This window comes from Acipenser ruthenus, chromosome 23, assembly GCF_902713425.1.
Source record: "Acipenser ruthenus chromosome 23, fAciRut3.2 maternal haplotype, whole genome shotgun sequence".
Lineage (NCBI taxonomy): Eukaryota > Metazoa > Chordata > Actinopteri > Acipenseriformes > Acipenseridae > Acipenser > Acipenser ruthenus.
This window is the reverse complement of record NC_081211.1, coordinates 25381159-25405344: the sequence shown is the minus strand read 5'-3', so window position 1 is coordinate 25405344 and position 24186 is coordinate 25381159. Positions and strand designations below refer to the sequence as shown.

The 24186-nt window shown below is 38.2% G+C and overlaps 2 protein-coding genes across 3 annotated transcripts; one reads left to right on the top strand and one right to left on the bottom strand.

Moving 5' to 3' along the window:
- Positions 1 to 1434: 1434 nt before the first annotated feature.
- LOC117413153 (ankyrin repeat domain-containing protein SOWAHA-like) lies at positions 1435 to 4635 on the bottom strand. Its single transcript, XM_034021935.3, has one exon. The coding sequence runs from the start codon at positions 4460 to 4462 to the stop codon at positions 2729 to 2731; it is 1734 nt and encodes a 577-aa protein (XP_033877826.3). The 5' UTR covers positions 4463 to 4635; the 3' UTR covers positions 1435 to 2728.
- Positions 4636 to 5125: 490 nt separating this feature from the next.
- LOC117413211 (septin-8-A) lies at positions 5126 to 23965 on the top strand. 2 transcript variants are annotated; one of them, XM_034022042.3, is made up of 10 exons: positions 5126 to 5542; positions 10091 to 10205; positions 10550 to 10745; positions 12819 to 13005; positions 14363 to 14524; positions 14906 to 15002; positions 16179 to 16347; positions 16456 to 16588; positions 17038 to 17228; positions 22923 to 23965. In XM_034022042.3, exons 1-10 carry the CDS (start codon positions 5513 to 5515, stop codon positions 22975 to 22977), a joined length of 1335 nt encoding a protein of 444 aa, XP_033877933.1. In that variant the 5' UTR covers positions 5126 to 5512; the 3' UTR covers positions 22978 to 23965. The 2 variants fall into 2 exon arrangements, with proteins under 2 accessions (XP_033877933.1, XP_033877934.1); XM_034022043.3 differs by lacking the exon at positions 22923 to 23965 and adding an exon at positions 18483 to 18945 and having other exon boundaries at positions 5144 to 5542.
- The last annotated feature ends 221 nt before the right edge of the window (positions 23966 to 24186 follow it).

Genomic DNA, 24186 nt, shown 5'->3' with positions numbered 1-24186 from the left:
CCTGGAGTGACGATGTTATATAAAGTGACAGGACTATTGGGGGGGAGAACGTCTCCCTATCACAATTCAGATATACCCAATATACACCTACACCCTCAAATGCTGCTAAAAACAACAGTAAAACCAGTGACAATATGATGATAAATAGCAAATAAACACCTGACTGAAGTAGGCTTCATTCATGTACACCCACGCAGGACTGGATACCATTTTGAGTTCCTGGTTTTTAAATTGGGGTTAATTGTGCACATTAAGTTTCAAGAATGGGCCCTAGAGCGCAGACATGGAATTGGCAAAGAGACAAATCATCCAAGCTGCAACCTGGACACAGACGTACAGGACTTGACAGGAGAGAGCCCCCGGGGGTTTATTATGATGCATGCACAACAAGAACCAGCACGACACCTTGCTCTGTGTGAAGGTCATGCTTTCATATTACATCACGTAACGTTTGCATTTGATACATAATGTAATCGCTCATTCTTGTTTCATAGACCACTGTTCCCAACAAGCAAGATAATGTACCAACCTGGAACCAGAGCAAGAAACAGGAGTTATAAAAGTACTCTGTTTAAATATTTACAGGCTTTATTTTAAGGAGGGAAATTTACTGTGGCCTTTTTAGTCAAGCCAATATTACAAACATCTATTGCAAACAATATTACTGGATTACTACGGACGGCAAAGACACCCTCAAAACACATTTCATGTGAATAATAATGATTTTGCACACTGTTTCTGGAATAATCCGGAATATTAGCTCCCCACTTAGATTCTCATTAGCCCCCTGTGAAAACGTCAGATGTGTTGGTATTTCCTGTACAAATAATTCGGTGGGGTATAACAAAAGAAGGTTTCTTTTGTTTACATTTTTGTATTGCTGTGGGAGCCTGCAGTGGCCTGTGTTAAAAAAGCTCCCAGCACAGGAGGGTTGAAGCGTCCGAGGCTGAATGCAGGTAATCTAAACAAACTTGGTTTCAGACTTACTGTACATTCTGAACCAACATCTCTTTACAACCAATGGAAAAGATACAAACTAAAGTGGATTTAGAAAGGACCACTTGGGAAACATCATTTAAATTTGTGCGCCCCCTGAAACTGTGGCAACTCCGATTTAAAATGTCTGCACAGCATTGAACCTGCAGAGATATTTAAGAAAATGTATTAAAAAAAAAATGTTCAGCCGTGAAAGCAAATATGATGCTAGGGGTAGGGAAAAAAAATAGATTAGTTACTACCATGAAGACGTAATTCATAGTTTTTATTGTAAGGGTCTAAAGGGTTAAAATTGGTATGTGTGGAATGTGTCATAAAGATATAAATATATCTGTGAAAGCATGTTAAATATAACCGTGAATCACAGTATAATCTAAATTACAACACATATACTCAGCAGTGTGTGTTGCAACAAGAAACCAACAAGGACTGGAGTCATGTTATGTAGATACATTTTTATTATTGATTCTAGGAGGTAGACAAACAGAGATTCAGATCTATTTCAGTTGGCTCCATTTTCATATACAAATAGTAAGTGTTAGCCACAACCCAATCCCCAAACATTATTATTTCCTGTGTTATATATCCATGCATAAATCAGACAAGAATTCAGCTTAACAGAAGTTCTGGAGTACCCAGCCTAATGTAGAACGACGTGCCTCTGCATGTTCTAACAATTTTATCACCAACATGCTAATAAGAACAGTTTCCACTATTGAGCAGCTCATGAATCACATTCCCTATAAAAGCACTACATAAGGTTTAAATTCTCACAGATGTGCAACTTGCAACCAACTGTACCATTAAATGCATTAAAAAAACTAAACCAAAAAAACCCAGATTCAAGCGTTTTTGTGTAGAAAGCAGCATTTAAAAGCTGACTCTTAAAAGTTTCAATAACGGACACGTCAGCATCTGCAAATAGACAATGCTGCAAATGTGTGCTTCAAAAACAAAACGTTTCCATTTTCCTAAAATGAGGCACACTGGTGTACAGCACTTGCATCTTTCGGTGCTGACAGAAAGTGCATCTGAGTTATATTTTGAACCTGAATAATAAAACAAATCTTTCTCATTTATCTTACACAGAAGTAGGCTTGGGATAAAATCTCAGAATGCCTATGTAAAGCTCCTTGTAGGTGTTAGATGTAAACATATTACACACAGCATTCATCTAACCACTGTGACAAACTCAGCAGAGAACCCTGGTGACATCAACACTAGAAATACTGAATATACAAAATAAAGACAATGCAAAAACAGTTCATTAGAACATCCATTATTCATTTACACGTGCACTTTCCCCACAACCATCTCACCATTTTACATAGTAAGAAACAGAACTTCAGGGTGCCTAAATTCAACTCACTAATAGCTATTCAATAGTCAAAAACATGTGTAATGCAGTTAAATCCACAACCTGCTGGTCTTGGAGCAAAAACCCACCAAGAGAGCTAAAGACGGGACTTTCACAGGCTAGTAGGTAGAAAATACAATTACTAGCCATTCAATTCATGATAATACAGTATTATAACATATAAGCTGCACTTAACCTTAAATGCTATTAAAATCGCCCCAAGACTACATATAAAACGTATGATATCTCCAGTTTCATCCCAGTAAATGGACTCCAGGTGACCTGATTTGATGATGTAACTACAGTCTGTTACCAATATAAAATTCCTCATTAAGAATTCAGCAAATAAACAGCTGCCTTCCTTAACCCTAAACCCTAGAGAAAGAACTCAGAAATGGGTCTGCGTTTGACAATGTCTTCTTTCTCATCATCGTGTTCTTCGCTTACAGAAGCGAAGTTTGACCTGGGCTTGCTTTTCTTTTTGTACACTGTGGGAGGATTGAAGAGCTTACTTAAAGAGGGCGGCTTGAAGCCTTTAGGAAGTTCAGGGACATGGCCATCTTCACTGAGAACTCCCAGGAACGAGTTAGTGGAGCTCAGAATGGAATGAGACACCTTTGTGGGCTTCTTTAGGGGGGCACTTTGCTGCTGGAGTGTCTGAGGGTCTCCCAGGAGCTGCCTCACCTGAAATGATGCCCCCTTACTTAAATAATGGTACGGCTTCTTGCCACTGTAGTCCCTTATGTTGCTTTTTGCCTGATAGTCCAAGACTAGCATGGAAAGGACATCTTCGTGGCCATGTAAAGCAGCAATATGCAATGGTGTGTAGCCCCCATAGGTTTTAGAGTTTACGTCCAACTTGGTATTCCTTCTGCTGGAGACGTCAATGATTTTAGTCACCATGTCAATGTTTCCACTTTTGGCTGCCCAATGGAGAGCTGTGAACCCAGACATGAAGTCCTTCTTTTCAGCCAAGTTCGTATCCCTTAGAAGAAGACCATAAATCTGGTTCCAATGTCCTGCTGCAGCTTTCACCAGCCACTCATGCTCTACAGGGTCCAGAGGGACCATGTCGGAGTATCTGGGTTCCTCACCTTGTTTCAGAGTCTTGGATATCCTTTTCAAATGAGGAGAGCTAGCACTGGCTGCTTCCTCGATCTGTCTTCTTTTAATTCGGGGAGACATGTAAGCATCACGCTCTGCTTGGAGCTTCACAAGGGCCTTCTCCTTGTCTTCTTTCGGAAGTAAAACAACCTGCTCTTCCACTTGCTTTTTAAAACCCACCTCAGGTGGAGGGCATCTCAACGGGAGCATGTAGGGCTTCTGAGCAGTCCTTTGGGCACCTTGCGCTGTGGCTCCTTTATTATATGTCCCATCTTGGTTGTACTTTAATAGCATTGATTCAACTTTATTATCACAGGTATGGCTTGGTTGAGACTGAGAGGTTGGGATATCAGGCACTGCCACAATAGCAAAAATGGAAGCGTTGCCCTTTTTGTCAACTAAGCGCTTCAGGTCTCCAGGAACAGTAGGTTCTTTGAATTCTACAGTCTCTTCTGCTGACACCGCTTGAGTGGTGCATAGTGGTTTCCCTTCTTCCACATCAATAACTCCAATATTCTCGGTATCTGAGCTTCTTCTCCCTATTAATGTCGCCGACGTGTTTGCATTGAAAGCATTGTCAATTGATTTTTCGCCTAACACACTGTCAGCAGCGTTCGGAAAAGCGGCCAGGTTATTGTTATGAAGGTCAGAACGAAAGATCTTACCTGCTTCACCTTCACGGCTTTGGTCGCCACCTATATCAGATGACAAGTTGCTTAAGCATTCTGAACTCCCACTCAGATCGGAGTGTTGTGCAGGTACTTCCGAAACTTCTTTCACAAAAGGCAGGTATTTTTTCCTGACAACAACATATTTTACCCCGTCGTCGTCTTTCACCACGGCAACATTGTTCACAAACCTCTTGAACAACTCCCGGTTTTGCTTTCTTTCGTCAGGATTACCAACATTGAACAGACTTTTAAAATGGTTAAGCAGCTCGGAGTTTTTCACTTGACCACCTTCATTCAGCAAGAATGTTAGAACTGACTCTTGCGTCAAATCCATCCTGCCCACCTGTGTAAGGTAGTTCTCTATGGAAGTATCAGTCAATTAAAGAACTCCGCCGATAGCAAAGTTTCGGTCGATCTCTGTTGCTATTTGTGTCTCTATTCTACCTGCTCTCGTTTCCGGGACGAAAGCCCATCTGGGAATAATTGGAATAATTTATGCGGATTGTACATTGAGTAGGCGGGTGCAGAGAGGGTTAGGAGATAAACACAATGTCTTCTGGTAACTAGTCTATTGTTTGTTCTAGTATTGTTTAAACACGCCAGATTTTAAGTCTCCAGCCTCAAAAAGTTATTGTTCAATTCGCATTAAGGAGCACATATTAAATAGATTGCGTGCATATTATTACCAGGAATAAATGGGCTTTAGATATTTTAAAATGTTAACATGGAACATTCGTATTTGTTGAATTTCATTTTCATTTAGAAGGTAAAAATGTGCCTATTGCCTTACCTATTATTTAATTAGTCGACTGAACCTAAAATGATTATTGAGGCGCAATTATAGAATAGTACTGTTCTTAGAATAATAAAAATTCTGAATTAAAAAAAGCACTACATTCTGTATTGGATTCAGGATTTATTTGTTTTCAGGTAATTTGGTACACTTGTGTATGCACTGTGCTTGTAAACAGCGGTCACAAACTGCTGTTCAAGAAACGTTCCACGTCATGAAACTACAAATCCCAGGACCGCTGTCGTCTGGATGCAAAATCCCTTGGGAACAATACTGAAAACGTTTTTTTTTTCTACTCATTATTGCAAGAAAGAGTCAAATGTGCCTCGCATGTTTGTTACGTCTTCCCCCCCCCCATAACGCGAAACCAGTCGCAATGATATAAAAATACGATTTTACAGATCAAGCAACATAATATTCTCGTGTCCAGGTTAGTATACACAGGACCTGGGCTGGTATTCCTGAGCGAAGTGGGAGTTTCCAGGAAGTAGCCATATTGGATTCATTGAGCGGTTACTCTGTATCATTCCATAGAGAGAAAGACGGAAGACTGCCTTCAACCAGATTATTACATATTCACACACAGGAGCCATGGCTGCCACGGATATAGACAAGTCTTCAGTAAGTATACCTACGTTTTGTACGCATTGGCTGGAAATACCTTTTTTTTTTTTTTTAATAATTGCGTTTTCCTGTTGTACATTACTAGCAGTGGTTCATTTGCTTCGCTCGGTTTTTGGTTCATGCTGATGTTGATGTGTCACTGGCCAGGGCTTTGGTTTTGTTTTCTGGAGGCTATTTCTGAATGGTCCCAGGATGAGCAAACACTTCCTAAACACATCGTGCCATTTCTACAGACATGTCCTGCATCTGCATAACACTTTGTGTCGTACAGACCTCATGGATGAGACGCAAGCGTGATATTAAAACATGTTAGGGTATGTGCAGTTTATATTTACTGTAAAAATCAACGAATTATTCAATACCAATACTATGTATATTACCCTTGCTGGGTATAACATAAATATTGTAGTGTAAGTTAATGCTGTATGTATCTTTTTGGGGGATAAAAACACATTTCTCACGGTTCCTATATCGGTCTATATTCCAGATAATGTAATGTGGTATTTTTTTATCAGCAGTGTGAGTACATATATCGATTTGATTGTCCAAAAAGTAAATAAATAAATAAATAATAATGTATAGATTTTGCTACTCAAGTTTGAATTGCAGTTCAGGTTTTTAGCTGTGTTCTTAAATGTACAGCAGGTCAATCACGTGTGTACTGTACTGTAGATGTATATTATACACTCTGGAATCAGTGTAAATGTATACCAGTAGACATGATCCCAGTATACAAGCTGTATATTTTGTTTCACAACATTCTATTACCGCGATGACTAGGTGGCACTCCTACTCTTGCATAATTGATCAATGTTTATTGGATGAAAAGCAGTGTTTTCACTTTACAACTTTACTGTAGCGTAATCTATCAGTTACAGTCTGTATAAAAAAATACAAATTCAAAACTAGTAATGTGTAAAATGGATTGTTAAAAAAATAACAAAAAAAACTGATGCTTAGTTTAAATCGTACAGCTGATTTTAGATATTCAAACTTGGTGAATATAGAGGAAATCTATGCAGAAATGAATACAATAGTGCATGCTTTCACTTTAGCGGTACTGGGATTTGATGAATGGATAGATTGTAAGAATTAGTAGGGGGATTAACAAAGAGAACAGCTTTTTCACATCAGGTCATCACTGCCTGAGAGAACTAAAATATGATTCGCAGTACAGTAAATAACATTTGATGTTAGGGTTCAAAAGCACTGGATTAAGGTTAATGCTTCAATTGAAACTGATGACTGTTTTTTTTGTGATGGCTGTAAATTCATAGTATTAAACTGGTAGGGCACTGTGATAAAATATTGCACATCTATATTGGCTTTGCTGCCAAGTAATTCACATTGCTGTGATTATCACTATATGGTTGAATACAGTATTGTAAGCATGTGGGTTGTCACTCTTGAATTCTGGGAACTGTAGAAAATTGGGACCTCTTCGGTCATAGCTATATGCTCTGTTTAATGCTGAATTAGCTCAGGTTTGGCAAGTGTGTGATTTTTGCCTGGAGCTGCCCTACATTATTGTTGTGGAAGTCACACTGAAACTTCTAGAGTCCCAGATACCCAATTCCTAAGAAATGAGATTAAGTGATTTACTGTGTATTAAAAGTTTTAGTGCGATGGTTACAAGCTGATCAAAGTGATGGTAATAATAAGCCAAAATCAATACTGTTGACTTCTCTGCACCTTTAATGTCCATTGAAGATACACCTAGCAGAGACCCCTCCTGGGTGTGGATTAACAATGGCTAATGTCAAAGCCATCAAACTATTTTACCTGAGGACCTGAGCCGGATTCTTATTTTGAACCCGGGACTGTAAATAATAAAATCAGAGAAATCCTCATAATAAAAAAGGAAATAGGTATGTCCCCTATACGTATACGCTTGTCACTTTGATAGACAGACAGACAGATGGATGCCCACCTGACCTTGTTATCTATAAAATCTGGAATGGGTGAAACTGCTATGCAATGGGAGTCTTATTTCCATCCCTGAACTAGGAATCCATGTGTCTCTCATGTCAGTGTCTTTGCCTTGCAGAAAACCTAGTCATCAATTCTGAGATAAGTAACAAGGTCAAGCAGATGAACATTTTGGATCACTGATGAAGGCATTAGCCAAAACATTTTTAAAGACTGGAGTAAACACTTTAGTACACTTTAAATAATTGATTGCTCACTGGATCCCTGCCCTTCTGAGCTAGACTGGGGGAGGTCTTTGTTTGGTGCTAGTGGTTTGTACTGGAGTGGAGAAGCTCTCTTCCCAAGTGGCAGCAGTAAGCTGTGTCCTGGGAGCGAGATTAGAGGGTCAGGCTTCATTCCTCTGGGAATGGGTTATCTCATCCCAGAGTGACCCTTGCGTCTCATGATCTTAAGATCAAGAAGGGTGCTGCATTACTTAATTGCTTTTGACATGAAGTACGTTCTAGGCAGGACTTGATGTGGTAGACGCACAGAATTCAGACACATTTGGATATTGAACCAGGTGGTAACAGGCACACTTGCAAACTTGTATGTGTATGTGTGTGCCATACCTGCTGTCTCCTGTACTGTCAATTCTTCTCTTGTGAATTACCTTTTCACATAATGTGAATAATTCTCTGACCCTGATTAGCACTCATATTGGACTACGTATTGTTACCTTAGGTAAGGTCAGTTTTTATAGTTTCAATGTATAATTTTAATTAGTATTCACTGCAGTAGTACAACAGACACACTCCCTAGGCCACAGTATCGTGTGGAGTGGGTATATTTTCTTGGATCCTGAACAAATGAGAAAAAACACGGTCTACCGAGTCAACTTGAGAGCAGCCCTGGAGGCGACGGAGGTCATGTGAAAGTATGACCACTTGTTGACCACTGTTTATTCTTGCTACTGCGCATAGACAGAGGTATAGCCAGAGATATTTCAAACGAAAAAGCACAACAGGATATCGGAAGTTTTTTGAGACCGACCGCAACAGAGGCTGTGTTGCCAACTCACTCCCTCACTGTGCAAGTGACAGGTTATCATTTAAGCGATAATTGTAGGGTGGAATTCATACATGAGAAATTAGCAGTCTTGTTGTACTGCAGTGTTGTGCTGGAGGGCTGTCAAGCGCAGTTATTCTTTTGTTTTGCTTGTCCTCTTCAGCCCCTAATCGGTCCCCTATAGGAGCCCTATTGTGTGCCTCACCCCTCTTGTCTGCAGATGGGTCCTAGGGGTCCCCTGAGCTTTATCAAATCATACCCAGGCCATTCCCGCATTCATCACACACATTGCCACTCCTAGTGTAATAAGTGTGAAATGGGAAGACTGAATAACAGGTTAAAAGCATTCATTTAGAGCAACACAGCTGAATATCTTTCTTGGGTTTCTTTTGATTGCTCAACCCAAGCAGATCCTCCAGGCTCCCAGACTGCTGGCATGATACAATTTTCATGATAATGCCTTTATTTATAGGTCTAGAGTGTTCTGTAAAGCAGTTTTCCACACACAAGGTTCACAATGTTTGCCGTTATAATCCCAGCGCAAACCTTGTGTTCATGACATGTCTGTGGCAATTCATTCTGTTGTTGTTTTGCTAGCATAGGTGCACCTGTGAATAAGTTGTATTAGGATCAGTGTTAAGCCATGCAACATACAGTACCTGCTTGCGAATTAGTCCAGGTCATGCAATGGTTGGCTTGTTTTGTATTTAGTATACCTGTAAATCTGCCTGCTTTAAAATGTACTGTTGCTTTTTTGAACTTCCAGTCGTTCATTAAAAACTGATACTGCCTGTATTTCATCCACAACTTTAAAACGCTTAACGGTGTTATTTGTAATTTATTATTATTATTATTATTATTATTATTATTATTATTATTATTAAGTCAAAATGTTTGTCAATGAATATTTTAAGTTTCTTTCAGTACCTTTTTATTTCTAATATTTGTGCACATTGTTTTTAAAACAATGAATTAAAAAGATCTTGAATATTCTTGAAGAATGAACTCTGATGGGTCCAGCAGCGGCGAAGGCACCGGGCGAGCGGAAGGCCCAGAGCATTACGTCAGCCACGAAGAATGCAAACTGTTTCATACACTCTGTGTGTCATTAAAATGGAGTGGGGAAACATGGCTTGCTAGAAGATGCAGTGCAGTCTTTCATGTTTTAATGAAAACAGACTCAAATGCTGTTCCTCATGTTTATGGGCCACAAAGAGATTTCATCAAGTATACAGAGTGAGAATGAAATCCATAATGAGTTCTGCATGTTTAGAGGAAGTGGTTGTTTTTTTTTTGTCTCCTGTTATTTCAAGCCCCTGTGCACTCACTATGTGCAAAGCTTATTTTTATTTTCTGGTTTTCCTTTTTAACAGAATAGCTTGTCTGAGTTAAATGAATTATGCATTTCAGTTGTGCCAGTATTACTGTGTGATTGCAGGCTGATTCCCGTGCTCTGTTGTAATCTGCACAATGCGTGGAATGTGGTCGAAACAACATGAAGTCTCTAAAGACCCCTACAGATTGTGTGAAAATATATGCAAATCGAAATTGTTTTATTTTTCTCAACAGAATGAAGAAAAGCGGAATCTCAGTCTAGGCGGCCATGTCGGGTTCGACAGTCTTCCTGACCAGCTGGTCAGTAAATCAGTAGCACAGGGTTTCTGTTTCAATATACTCTGTGTAGGTGAGTACCCAACACTTACTGAAGTACTGGAAATAGCTGTGACAAATTTACCTGTAAAGTTTTAATGTTATGATGATGTTGTTAGTGTTAAGTTAGTTTATTGTAGACGTCTCTCTTGCTTCTCAAGCATTAGAAGTGTGCGGCCTATAAATAGTCTGAGCCGTATTAAAAGCAAAGCCTACATTTACAAATTAGAAGAGATCATAAGGACCCTTTGAGTCTTGCTCTCCTCTCTATTCTTGTGTACTTCAGAGTCTTTGTAGCTCTGGAGGCAGTTGTAGTTCAGTGGCAGTATGCAATGTAATTCCCAGCTTGACCATGCATCTCCGTTTTTTGTTGCTCAGGTGAAACTGGCGTCGGCAAGTCCACGTTAATGAACACCCTTTTTAACACAACGTTTGAAAATGAAGAAGCCAGCCATTATCAAAACGGGGTGTACCTTCGCCCGAGGACGTACGATTTGCAGGAGAGCAACGTCCACTTGAAGCTGACCATCGTAGACACTGTGGGGTTTGGAGATCAGATCAACAAAGAGCAGAGGTGTGTATTTAGGAGCTGTAAATTTAAAATGGGGCAGTGAAAGAAAAGATCACAAGAAGAAACGTAACGGGTAGAGCCCTTGACCACTTTGTTCTGCTGGTAGTTTTGAATGGAACCATGGCTTTCTCTGGCTAATACTTTTAGTTAAATGAATTTAAGGAAATCTCATTAGGTTAACCTTTCTTAAATGTTATTCAAGCAGTGCTTTTAATACAGTTATTCAATTCTGTATTCAGAAACAAACATTTTGCTGGCCTTTTAATGCATTAGCTTTCCTTAATTGAATTGAGTGTAGGAAAAGGAGCAGGGGTGGTAAAAATGTAGATATATATTCAGATAGATCTGTCTTCAGCTGTACAGTTTGATATTCAAAGAGACCATTATGATCAGTCTTTTTTTTTTTTTTTAATTACCTCTGAGGAACGGGAAGACTTGCTGGTCAGTCAAAAAAAACAAAAAAACACGAGGCTTGATCTTAAAAGAGAATCTAGTTTTTAAATGACTTTTATCCACTTTTGAGAAGTGGAATTATCAAACATATTATAAAGATTATATATATATATATATATATATATATATATATATATATGTATATGTGTGTGTGTGTGTGTATAATTAGAAAGATAACAGGTTTGCCTTGAGATGTCTGAATGAATTGTCATATTGATTAAAGTCAATTTAAACCTTGTGAGATCTCTAGTATAAAGTAATGTCCCCTGTGGGTCTTAAGAATGAACAGTAATCAATGTGAACTTATCTGATTTTATGTAAAATACAATAAGCAAGAGGAACAGAACAGCAGCTGTAGTTGCATAAAGCTTTAATTCAATTATGTTTGACAAGCAAAACAGTAGTTTTAACATGGCAATTAAACTTTGAGTTGTGGTTCAAAACTGCTATTGTTCTTGTTCCCATTGAAATGCAGTAGGAGTGGCAAAGAACGAGGAGAAAGGAAAATGAATCCCACTCACAAGAATAATCCCTTTTCTTCTGCATTGTTTGGGGGGGATGGACGACTGACAAGGGGAAAACAAGTCCGTAAATTATGGAACGCATGTACAGAAGCGTTTTCTGCACACCAATTCCCTCCCTGCGTCATTTATTAACTCTGTGAAGTTGGATTTTTAAAAGTATTGGTTACCAATACTACCCAAACTAGTTTATATATTTGAATATACCAATACCCACCCCCCCCCCCAATACACTGTCCTTACCCTGCAAGTCCTGGGTACCCTTCCATCAGCAGACATTTATCTATTTTGCTCTGTTTTTCTAGTCCGCTTATCTGAAGTGTACAGCTTCAAACAGTGCAGTCTGTTACCCACCACTGTACTTCACTTGTTCAGAAGCCCTCATTATGAAGGGGGTAAACATGGCCAATGTTGCACCAGTGACTCGATTATGGTTATATAAAAGGAGCAGACATCTGATGTGTCTGCGAATTTCATGAAAGCATCTCAAACCACTGAGGAACCCGAATAACAGTAAAGTGAAAGATATAACTGTTATTATACTGGCTATGCTTTGTGACCATCTCAAGTATAAAATAAAAAAAACAACTGGGCCTTCCAATGCTTGCTGATTTGGTTACATTGTGAGTCACGGCTGCAACACTGGTACCTTTGCGCGAGTTACTGTATCTATTCATCAGAAGCTCTCTTCCGTGATCTACGGCATCTAGCCTGATGTCTGATCACATGACCAAACAGGATTGTGGGTAGCTGTAGCTGTGAGTTTCTCTTGCCTGGAGTTTGCTTTTGATATTTGAGTCTGATATTTTTCAGTTTCATTTGCCAAGTGGTTGGCAGTATGATAGAGAATGGAAAATTAAAATGCCTGGAACTTGTAGAATCTGATGATTTATAATGTATTTTATGAAACAGCACAGATTTGATTGCTGAGGTTGAGTTACATTGGTCATTAGGCACAGGCTAATTGTACCAGCTGTTACTTTTATTTTCCATCCCTGGCAATTGGTATAAACATTCCTAAAAGCTTTTCTGTGTGCATGCATTTGAAGCCATGTAAAAATAAAGCTGCTTTTATTTCTCATGACGTTTCTCCTTTTGCCAGCTACAAGCCCATAGTCGACTACATTGACACACAGTTTGAAAACTACCTGCAAGAAGAACTGAAGATCAAGCGTGCACTCTTTAACTGCCATGACACAAGAATTCACATCTGCCTTTACTTCATCGCTCCAACAGGACATTCCCTCAAATCCTTGGACTTAGTTACCATGAAAAAGCTGGATAGCAAGGTATGAAAATTGAGCACATTTTTTTTCAACAAACGTATAGCGGGCACTGGCTGTTCCACTGCAACCTGGCCTGAATTTAATCCGAGTTTATGGAGCTGCCGTAGCTAGAGGATTCAGTCCTCTTTTCTGAATTCTTCAAGGGATTTTTTAGTTCTGACTAAAATGTGGGCAGATTTATGTGTAAATGATGGGTTTGCTCAAAGCAGTCAAATTACACAACATTAGTTGAATTGCAACACCTACAGTTCTGTGGTTTAGGTACCGGCTGAATACTAAAATGGTTAAATAGATTCCAAGTACAGCCAAAATCCTTAATACAGGCTCTTCACATTGGCAATCAGTTGGGCTGCTTTGCCTGAATTATTATTTCTTGTGTAAAAAGACACTAACTGAGGCAGCATGTGGAGGCAGTCTAGTGAGATGTTCAGTCTGTGGCTTGCATGCAGTCAAGGCTCGTGGCAGTGCCGTAGCTGTACTAATGGATATGGCGCTGCTATCATTTTTATTGAATCCAGGCCTGTGTCTCATTTCAGTAAGTAAAGTCTGTTGTAAATAACGATCATTAACTTGTCTCCTGAAACACATATTCTGTTAGGACTATATATTTTAGAGAACAAAAAAGGGAATGTGTAGCACCAATCACGAGTGTGCTACTGATGTGTTATATGTTGTGCTGCACAGCCAAATTGAGGTTTGTATTGCAGCAAAAAGTAAATATTTTCTCTTTTAAGAATGTATGGACATGAAGCTGCTGCGTATTGGTCTGTATTCTGGAATAATCAGACCAGTATAGGTAGTCTAGAATGGTTTGCAGACTCGTTTCCTTTAGCATTAGGAATCCAATCTTAAATCCAAAGTATGTTAATCTGTTTTCCCTAAATAGGAGATGTAATAAGAGGACTCAGCATTGGATTAATAAGTGAGTCGAGTGATGGGACTTGGCCATTGTGAATAAGAATGTGTTACTGCCTGGTACTGCTTCACACTGTGGATGCATCAGCAGCAGCTTGATTTTTAATTGTGTTCTCTGATTCCCTGGTTGGCAGGCTTGTCGAAGGCAAACAAACTGACGCATTCATTTACTTGCAGTAATGAAGCAGCTTTTTTGCCTCTGTCACTAATGCTGGAGTCTTGCCCAAGCTGATGTTAAAGCAGCTGATTCCTGGTTTCACATCATCGGACATAAAATGACTATCTTGTCAATCAAAGCTATGGAAACTATACTACCATATTTTGCTTAAATTGCTATGAGTGTGAACATTGTCTGAATAAAGATGTCCTGGCAAATGAGTTTTAAGATATCTGTTACTGATGTGACGATCATCTAAAGGATTCCCCTCCCCCCCCCATGTCCTAGGTGAATATCATCCCAATTATTGCAAAGGCTGATACCATTTCTAAGAGCGAGCTGCACAAGTTTAAGATCAAGATAATGAGTGAGCTTGTTAGCAATGGAGTTCAGATCTATCAGTTTCCAACTGATGACGAGGCCGTCACAGAGATCAATGCTTCAATGAATGTAAGTAGAGATTTACTATTTATACAACTCTTCAGTTTCGTGAGGGCGGGCGGGCGGGCCGGAGGGAGAGAGGGAGGGAGGGCGTTTTACAATGTATATTCTTGTTGAGCCCAGTGATTAACCCCTTGTTATAAACCAAATCGAACTTAATTGGTTTGTTCAGTGGGCTTTAGCATGCTGCCATAGCACAGCTGTTTAATGGTTTAAATCTTAAAACATTAAAATAAATATGCGCATCAGTTGTTTGACTGTACAGCAGTGTCTTTTATAGATTTAACAAGCTTCATGCGGAAGTGAAATGTTTACTCATTTTAGCCAAAGGTTTACAGTAACAAGCAATTAAAACCTGTAATTGTAACCATTTTCTGAAATTAATTTCAGGCCCATCTTCCCTTTGCTGTTGTTGGAAGCACAGAAGAAGTGAAAGTGGGCAATAAACTGGTTCGAGCCAGACAGTACCCTTGGGGTGTGGTTCAGGGTAAGTATAACTCAGAAAGCAATTCATCGCAGAATTAGGGGCATACGTGATTCAATTGTAATCTTACCTTTGTGCTGATATGATTTTAAAATATAAACTCATGTAAGCAATGAGATAAAGGACATTAACTACGAAAATACAGTCAACTAAATCTCAAGTGACTACAATGACCTAGTGATGTTGGCTTTTTTTAGGCCATTGCAACCAAGTCATTTTTGCACATGTACAAGCAGACCCTTCATGTGAGGCACTTCTCCGACATTAACATAAAACCAGAAGATGATGTCTCCTGACCCGAAAGGTCCAGCACCATCTTCCTTAAGCAGTCAACAAATAAATGAAAGCCAGATGCTTTCAGTGTATACGGCATTATATTATTTAATAGATTTACCATTAACATATATACCATCATAGAAACCAGACTTCTGTGTTTAATCACTTGGCTGAGACTTTAATAGTCCACAGCTGGGCACCACATTTCTTACTGTACTGCTTAAAGTTACAGTTTAGCAATGTCACCTTGTGAGATAGCCTTTTCATAGGTGGATTGCTGCATGTTGTCTGAACTTGTTTATAACTCGAGCAGGAAACAGTTCTGCTTCCTGACACTGGAATGTGGGCCAATTAAAATAGTTTAGAAGTGAAAAGCCATTAATAAATACAGCTGATCAGTGGGGGTTCTGATTCTCTGAGGCAGGTTGGTAGAGCAGCAGCCGTTTCTATGACAGTCTAATCCACAACGCTGGCAATGAACGGAACGGGGTTGTTTTCTTATCTTTCAGCGAGAGGGGAAAACAAACAAACAAACGTTGAGTTTAACCCTAAAGAGCAAGATCCCTGCCTGTTAAGATCAAGATCAGGAAATGTCTCAGAGATTCCACCAAAGCTGCTGGCAGTTCTGGGAACTTGGAAAATCCATTAGCTGCAGTAGGCCATCTGTCGGCCAAGTTATATTCCCCTTTGGTTTACTGATTCATAAAGTCACAAAGTGCTGTAGTATCCCTGATCTTTTTGTTTAAATGTAAGGCATTGGGCTAATTGGGCTGTCCTCACAAGTTGCCTTGTAAACCAGGAAACTCCATTAACTTCTCCAACATCAACCTGTCCAGCTTTGCATGTGCTGTGATCTTACTCACATGGTAAAAACATCATTGACTTTCGTTTGATTTGAAACAGTGGAGAACGAGAGTCACTGTGATTTCGTGAAACTGCGGGAGATGCTGATCCGGGTCAATATGGAGGATCTCCGAGAACAGACGCACGCTCGCCACTACGAGTTGTACAGGCGCTGCAAACTGGAGGAGATGGGTTTCAAAGACACAGATCCTGACAGCCAACCGTTCAGGTAAATATTCCAGCCTCTCTCTCTGTGCCGATTGCCATATATTAAAAACCGTGCTCTAAAAACAGAAACCCTGGACTCTGATGTTCAAGACTTGGTGTGTTGATCCAGTCTACAGGAAACGTATGAGGCCAAGAGGAAGGAGTTCATGGGAGATCTGCAGCACAAGGAGGAGGAGATGAGGCAGATGTTTGTCAACAAGGTCAAAGAAACAGAGGCCGAACTGAAGGAAAAAGAGAGAGAGGTGAGAGTGCAACAGAAAGTATGCCTCGTGCATGGGAGGGCTGAGTGAAAAAGGTCATTTTCTTATAGCTTTGCATCATGGGTTCAGCCCTAGATTTAGCTGATCATGATAAAGACAATCTAAACAAGAGGGGTTTTGAGATATGGGGGTGGGGGTTAAATGCATTATGGACTAGTGGGTCTCTGTTTTGTTATATTAACCACTGCATGAGCAAAAGCTAGAGCTGACACCATTGGCAGCAGTCCAATGGTGAGGACAGGGATTGGATGAGCAATGTGTTTCCTTACTATATGAAGGGCCAGCTAGAAAAGTGAAGGCTCTTGATATATTGAACAGGCTGACTGGATAGATTGGGCTGAGTCCTGGCCTTTGGGGAGGTATATTGGGTATTTAAAAGTAACCCACGCTGTAACTGCACTAAGGCTTATTGTTGACTTGTCATTCCGCAGCTGCATGATAAGTTTGAGCAGCTCAAGAGGATGCACCAAGAGGAGAAGAGGAAGGTGGAGGAGAAGAGGCGAGACCTGGAGGAAGAGATGAACGCCTTCAACAGACGGAAGGTGGCGGCAGAAACACTCCAGGCGCAGTCTCTACAGGCTGCATCGCAGCAGCCGCTGAAAAAAGACAAAGACAAGAAAAAGTAAGATTTTACATTTTCATTCCTTTCTTTACCACGTCTTATTCCCCAGTCTTCAACACACAGGTTTAGTCAGATGTTTAGTGTTAGTAGCTTTTAGTGGTACTTCATGTGGCATGCCGTCATCTCCCATGTAATGGAAAAATAGCTTTTTATTTATGTTTAGTTTTTAAATTCTGATTCAAGTATTGAACCACAGTGTGTTTTGGTGCACATACTGTACGGAACAGCGCATACAACATTGGGTTTGTAGTGTTCTTTACAGAAGTCTGTTTTATTCATGTTTTACAGTCCAGGTTTGGAGATATTGTGTAGTCAGAGTTTTCTTGCAGATAAAGCATAAGGTTGTTTCTGCATTGTTTTAAAAGAATTGTTATGCAGGCTGTCCTAAAGTGTGGTTTGGAAGGTATCCAGAATAAATGCTTTTTGTTGCCTAGAATAGATTTACCTTGAATGAACGATTCTTAATAGGCAGTGCATGGCACGTTACATTCAAAATAAAATATGTCCCAAAGTAGAAAAGTAGTCTTCTGAAGTTATTTTTCTAAAGTAGCAAGTTATAGAACTGAGAAGAGGAGCCAAACATGGGGAAGTCAATTAGGGAATAAAGAGACTGATGAGAGAATACAGGAAGCGAAGGGAAACTGGGCAGAGACCTGAAAAAATACAATAAATTAAATAAAACAAGAAGCCACTAGTTAAAATATTTTAAGCTATTTCAAATTGTGTCACTCTTCTTGAAATTGCTGTCCTTATTTCTTACAAATGTATTCTTTTGGGTGATTTGTGTTGCTTGAATTATAGACTGTGTAATATAGATAATATACCATGGCGGTTTAATTAAGTGTTGTAGACTTTTAATTATTGCCATGTCCAAAGTGTTTTGTCGCCATCTACTGTATGATTCTGAGACTTCAGCATTGTTGTTTGGTGGCTGGTTTCAGAGAAGAACCGCTACAACACAGAGCAAGATTCCAAGTATAGAAAATTCATTTTAATTTCAAACCACTTAAATATTTATTTTTTATATATAATTTATATATATATGTGTGTATTTTAATTATTTTTATATATTAATTGTGTGAGTGTGTAAAAAGCAACAGTGTGTTCTGCACATTGCAGTACTGAACCAATCCATTTTCATTAAATTCATATCTGTTCATTTTGCACACTCCAGATTTTTCCATTGATTTTTACCATTTCCCTTCATGAATTTTGTTTTTACATTTTGTTTTTATTTTTCTTGTTTTCTTTCAGTTAATTAATGATTCAGGGAAGCAGGAAAGGATTGTTCTTCTTCCATCACCATGAATTCAGTTTTTTGACATTTTGTAAGTGGACCAAAGAAAAACCAGTGAAGAGGGTGGGATTGTTTTATGAAGGCTGTCCATGTAACACATTTTAATAAATGTGGTTGCTTTTTTTATTTAATAACTAGCAGGGACATACAGTTTTACGAGAGAGCCATATCTACTTTACTTGCTGTAGCTGAATCCTGATTCTCTCTATATTGCAGCCGATGACTGATTATAAAGGACTTGAGTTGTGCATATTCTGCCCGCTGTTAGGCTTTTACATGAATCTGTATAATTTCCTTTTGTATAAAAATAGTGTGCTTGTATAAAGTGCTTAGCAGTGAAAGGTCAGTTATATTTTAGAGTCTCAAACAAAAGCAATATATATCTATCTCTCTCTCTCTCTCTCTCTCTCTCTCTCTCTCTCTCTCTCTCTCTCTCTCTCTCTCTCTCTCTCTCTCTCTCTCTCTCTCTCTCTCTCTCTCTCTCTCTCTATATATATATATATATATATATATATATATATATATATATATATATATATATATTATTCCTTTCCTTCTACCTTTTTATGATACTTGCAGTGAATTTGTTCAAATTGGGTTTCTGATTTTATTGTCACTGTGTATTTCCAACAGAAACTAAAGAGCAGCTCCTGAGTAATTGCAGTAATCAGTAATTAAATTGAGCCAATGAAAACCTGAATAATTTAAATATATTTTACTGCCACTATAGATGTAAATGTTTCTCTAGACAATAAAACGTCTATATTCTGATGTACGTGTCAAATTGTACACAATATATGGCAGTGATTGTTTCCAAAGTTACATATTATATACACCTCACATTTGGCTTGCTTTGCTATATAAGGTTCTGAGACTGTAGAAATGGCCTGCTTCCTTATTACACTAAACTTTGTTTTTATTGACTTTATAAAGGAAAATGAAAGTGGCTTTGCTTTGAAAGTATTATGTAACCATACAGGTTTGCTGTGAGGAGGACAGAAACGTTTTTAAAAATATTTTGACTAGTCTTCCACAACTGTCGCAGCTTTTTTACTTTTGCAGTCGTCGATGCTATTATAGAACACAATGCTCAGGTATTCCAAGTACCGCTGGAGGTAGTTTCTCAAAATAGTTTTGTTCAGTTAGTCAAAAAAGGAAGGTGCCCTTTAAGTGTTATCAGTAAAGGAAAAACCACCAATACCAACCCCATAGCGGACCAGCATGTAATGAACACTGTACAGCAGATAAAGGATCATGGCTAGGATCCCTCTTTTTTTTAGTGTTTATCTGGCAGAGGAGGACTGACAAACCTGGGAATCATCCAGCAAAACTACAGTATGTCTTCCATAAATGTACTTCAGTCTTTAGAATGCAATTGTATATCGTACTAGCAGTGTTTTATATATTTTAAATGGTATTTATAGGGGTTGTTGATCACAAGTGCGGCGTTATATATCATTGAATAATTAACATATTGTATTAAGTTAACCTAGCTTGTTTTGTTTCATCTAAACCGTCCCTATTATCAGGGTGAATAAAGACAAAAACAATAAAGCTGACATGCATTGTCTCGAAGCTCCTTAAGTTTTTAAAATCTTAGTCTTGGTGTTTATCTTAAATATCAAACTCTCAAGTACTGTATGTCTTTTCTTTTATATTAAACCATTCCTAATATATATCTTGGATTTCCAGTCCTGTCTAAAATCTTACCGATTCAAATATTGTTGCAACATCATCCCTTGCTTTTGCAAGTGTGTGGTTTGTGCCCCTTCTCAAGGGCAGGCACAATTGACGTTTGTACCTAATGTTTGTGCTGGCGTGCAGCGAAGTACTCTTGGTCATCGCAACATAATAACATATTTGTTTCTACAGATGAAGGACTAGAGTGAGTGGGTGGGGTTAGGGTTAATTAGTTGCACAGATTCTACCACATTTTAATACATTATATCATGTACTTTCGTAATATTCTATGGTATACAATATTCTATTGTAGGATATGTACAGGGGGAGGAGAGGGTGGGTGTATTTTAATGTCCACTTTTTAAAAGTTTTTGCATTTTGTTTTTTGTCATTGAAACCCCATCATCTGAAAAAGCATGTCCTTCATAGCCATTCATTTACTTTAATGTTCACAAAGTTTTTTTTAGTTTTTTTTTTAGTAGTATTCTACAGTGAAGTCTGAAAATATAGAAAGTCTAAAACAATTACATGTTATGAAAAAAAACCCTCTGTTTTATATGCCTTTTTAATGTGTATACATGATGTCATGCATGTTATGGTCATTTCATGAATAGTTATTGTTGTGTACCATTTTATTGTTTAAATCATCTCTATGTACCGATTTTGATATTAAAGCAATACATTCATGGATGTTTTGTGACATTTTAACATCTTTCCACATTTGCCTGGTAAAGGTTCATCATCGTGAGAAGTTCAGTCACTGTACAATACCACCCATTGGAATAAATCATTCATGTGTTTTGTTATCGTTTCATCCATCTTTCTGATGCAGTGCTAGTAATGTGGGTGCGTGTGTGTGTCTGGGTGGGTGGGTGTGTGTGTGTGTGGGTTGGAAGTTTGCGACTGAACAAAGCGAATTTCATTTTTATACAATTTATACTGCAGGTTTGCCTTTGCAATGTGAAGAACGACTTGATTCATGCATTGTTCATTAGATACTGCTGAAACTGTTTAAAAACCTGTCTCCAGATTACAGACCATTGCAGTGGCTGGTTGTTTTTTTTTTTAAACAAAATTAAAAACACAATATACCCCTAACCAACAGGATTTCATTTACAGAATGCATCTAATCCGTTGACACTACTTAAGTCACGGCCTGATAAAAGCAAATGCTGTAATATGACACTGTGGAATCATGCAGACTGTCTTTATAAAAGCAGCGACTCTGCCAGTTCATCTCCAGTCTTTGCTATGGTAGTGCTTTCCAGTGTGTGTTTGCATATGTTGGCTACTGCCTGTCTACTCCTATCAGTTCAAAGCTGATCCACTGTATTAATCAAAGGCTAGTTTTACAATTCAAACCTAACCGATACTAAACATATGCAATTACACCAATGTATTCCATGATCTCATACTAGTTCAACTAGTTCACTTTGACAAGGTGTGCTTGGTCCTTATTATCTATTTAAAGGAAATGTATTGAAAGTGTGTTACCATTATTTACTAAAATAGTTGTGCTTGAGTGCTGTAACTTTCAGCTATATTCAACAGCCACGTAACTTGCCTTGAAGGGTTAGAAGTGATTTTGAGAAATAATGGCTTCCAGTACTATGCAAAAGAATATGAGAAGGTGCTTTTCTTTTACAGTCGGGAGGTTCACAACCAAAATGTTTTGATCCCGATCTCCATGGTGTTTTGTTTTTATCTATCCATTTTTTTTAAAACATATTTGTAGGTACCCACTAACACTTTTCTTTACAGCTGGAAAATGAATTTACAAAAGCCTGTCTTTGTCAGATGATGTGCATATTATTATGTACTTACAAGAGACTGTTTACAAAAACAAAAAAAATACCAATTTGTTTTTGCCACCTAAGCAGGCATTTCATTTGGTTAACCATTTACTACATTTGCTTATCACCATTTTATAGCCTCATTTGCAAATTGCTAATTAGCAAGCCATTATGCATTACCAAAACCCCATGCTGCCTTTATAAACATTATCATAACAATGCATCTTTCTAAATTACAAGTTCTCAAATAAAGTATGACACTTCAAAAAGCACGGAAAATCACTATGTGTAAAGTGCTTGATTGTACTGTAACTATTAGTGTTTCAAATTTCAACTTCATTCTGCAATTTTGTAACCTGCAATGAGATTGCATTGACAGTAGCCTTTCACAACATCATATCCTGCCTGCAAATGGATACAGTGTGCATGCAGTTCTTAATGTATCCTTCAAAAGATGCACACACACACACAGGCGATTCATAAACAAGGCACCACATTACAATAAAATCTATTACAGAACATGTTCAAATTGGACAGTGTTGTGATTTGGATACTTTTCATGGAAGACATATTACAAGTACTATGCCCATGATTTGTATATACGAATACTATTAACTGCTTTGACAGACCCGGATTACAAAAGAAGATTAGCGCTAATCAGGGTCTGTGAAGCCAGCTGTAATCCACACATCCACTCTACCTGTTCCTGTCCACCAGAACTGTCTACTTGTAAACCTGAAACTCAAAAGACATGTTCTGTTCTAGCGTTTTGCTTCTTAGGTTCTTTTGTACATGAACTGCCCTGTACATCAGCATGCATTTAATCATCAAGTACTAAATACACCATGGATACCTATAGTTTAGCACTGAACAAGCTGTAACCACTGTCTTAGTCATTGACTTGCTGTTTTGTTTTTTCTGTAGCTTCTTTAGTCTTCCGAGTGCGTGCTCCTTAACATCAGGAAGACATTTTAATTAGAAGATTTAAAAAAAGCCAAAACACCCCATGCAGAAGGATTAACTTTTGGTGCTTTCAAATTTATGCTTCCAAAAGTCACCACTTAAACTTGTGTTACATGACAAAACTCCAAGTGCATCCTGCACAACGGCTGCTGAGCTGTTTCTGTTAAGCTGTGTCATTGCCAAACCCATTGCAGTTCTAATAAGCAAGCTAATGCATGACAACATATAGTTTGCTGTGAAATGTTTTATTAACTGTATATCTAAAGCTTGATCTTACAAGCACCTATTAGGAATGCATTAGAATCCTAATGTATACACTGGCTTACGCTAACATGTTTCTTTAGCGGTTGCCTCTCTTAAATACTGATTGCTAAAGCTGTTGTGTTGCTGTTTATTTTGTGCTAGAATGTTTTGCGCTGTAACAGTAGAGATGTAAGCTTTCTTATCCTAAACCTGTTTAATATACCAACATTCCTGAGCAATAAGCACTTTACATATATGTATATTTGTTGTACACAATTGACAATAACTTTCATTAGTTCAAGCTTTATGGATGATTGTTTAAGACCCATGTTGTAAGTGAATCTTCATGTTCATTGATCTGATTTTTCTGTTGTAGATAGAGAAGTCTCTTGAAGATAGTAAATTAATTTGTTTTGTTGAAGATGCTGTATTTTTTTTCTAAAGGTTTATTGACAAAACACTATTTAAATCACTATCCCCCCCCCCGCCCCGCCCCGCATGAAGATCGTACAGTATTTGCTATTTGAGTGTTTTGTATAGTTAAAATTGAAGCCCCAGATAAGAGTAGAAGTTACTTTCATTTTTTAAATAAAATAATAAAAACTATTACACAACATGTTCAAAAAAAGAATATAGCATCTTTCATCTACATTGTTTCCTTTCTAATATTAGCCAACATTTACTAAATGATAAAAAAAAAAATATGGTACAGAGTTGTATCACATCTGCTTGTTACCAATAAAGATTTTTTTTAAACTGTGTTCATTTGTATTTGGTTTATCTTAAAATAATGGCATACAGCACAGTGTCTTAAGAAAGAGTTTAGACATTCTCTAATTTCAAAACTTCCAGTAATTACAATTAGTACATTTTGGCTGATTTTCTATTGGAATAATATAATTTTCTTCATGGAAAAGGTGAGATTAGTTGTATTATAGCTATTTATAAACCATTAACATCCTGTTTGCTGAAACACAATAAG

Bases quoted from the DNA above. Each gene is read 5' to 3' on its own strand.
- LOC117413211 (XM_034022042.3), top strand. From the start codon at position 5,513: ATGGCTGCCACGGATATAGACAAGTCTTCA. The intron at 13,006-14,362 runs GTATGAAAATTG...CCCATGTCCTAG, and splicing joins TGAAAAAGCTGGATAGCAAG to GTGAATATCATCCCAATTAT. The intron at 17,229-22,922 runs GTAAGATTTTAC...TTTTTTCTGTAG, and splicing joins AAAGACAAAGACAAGAAAAA to CTTCTTTAGTCTTCCGAGTG.
- LOC117413153 (XM_034021935.3), bottom strand. From the start codon at position 4,462: ATGGATTTGACGCAAGAGTCAGTTCTAACATTCTTGCTGAATGAAGGT.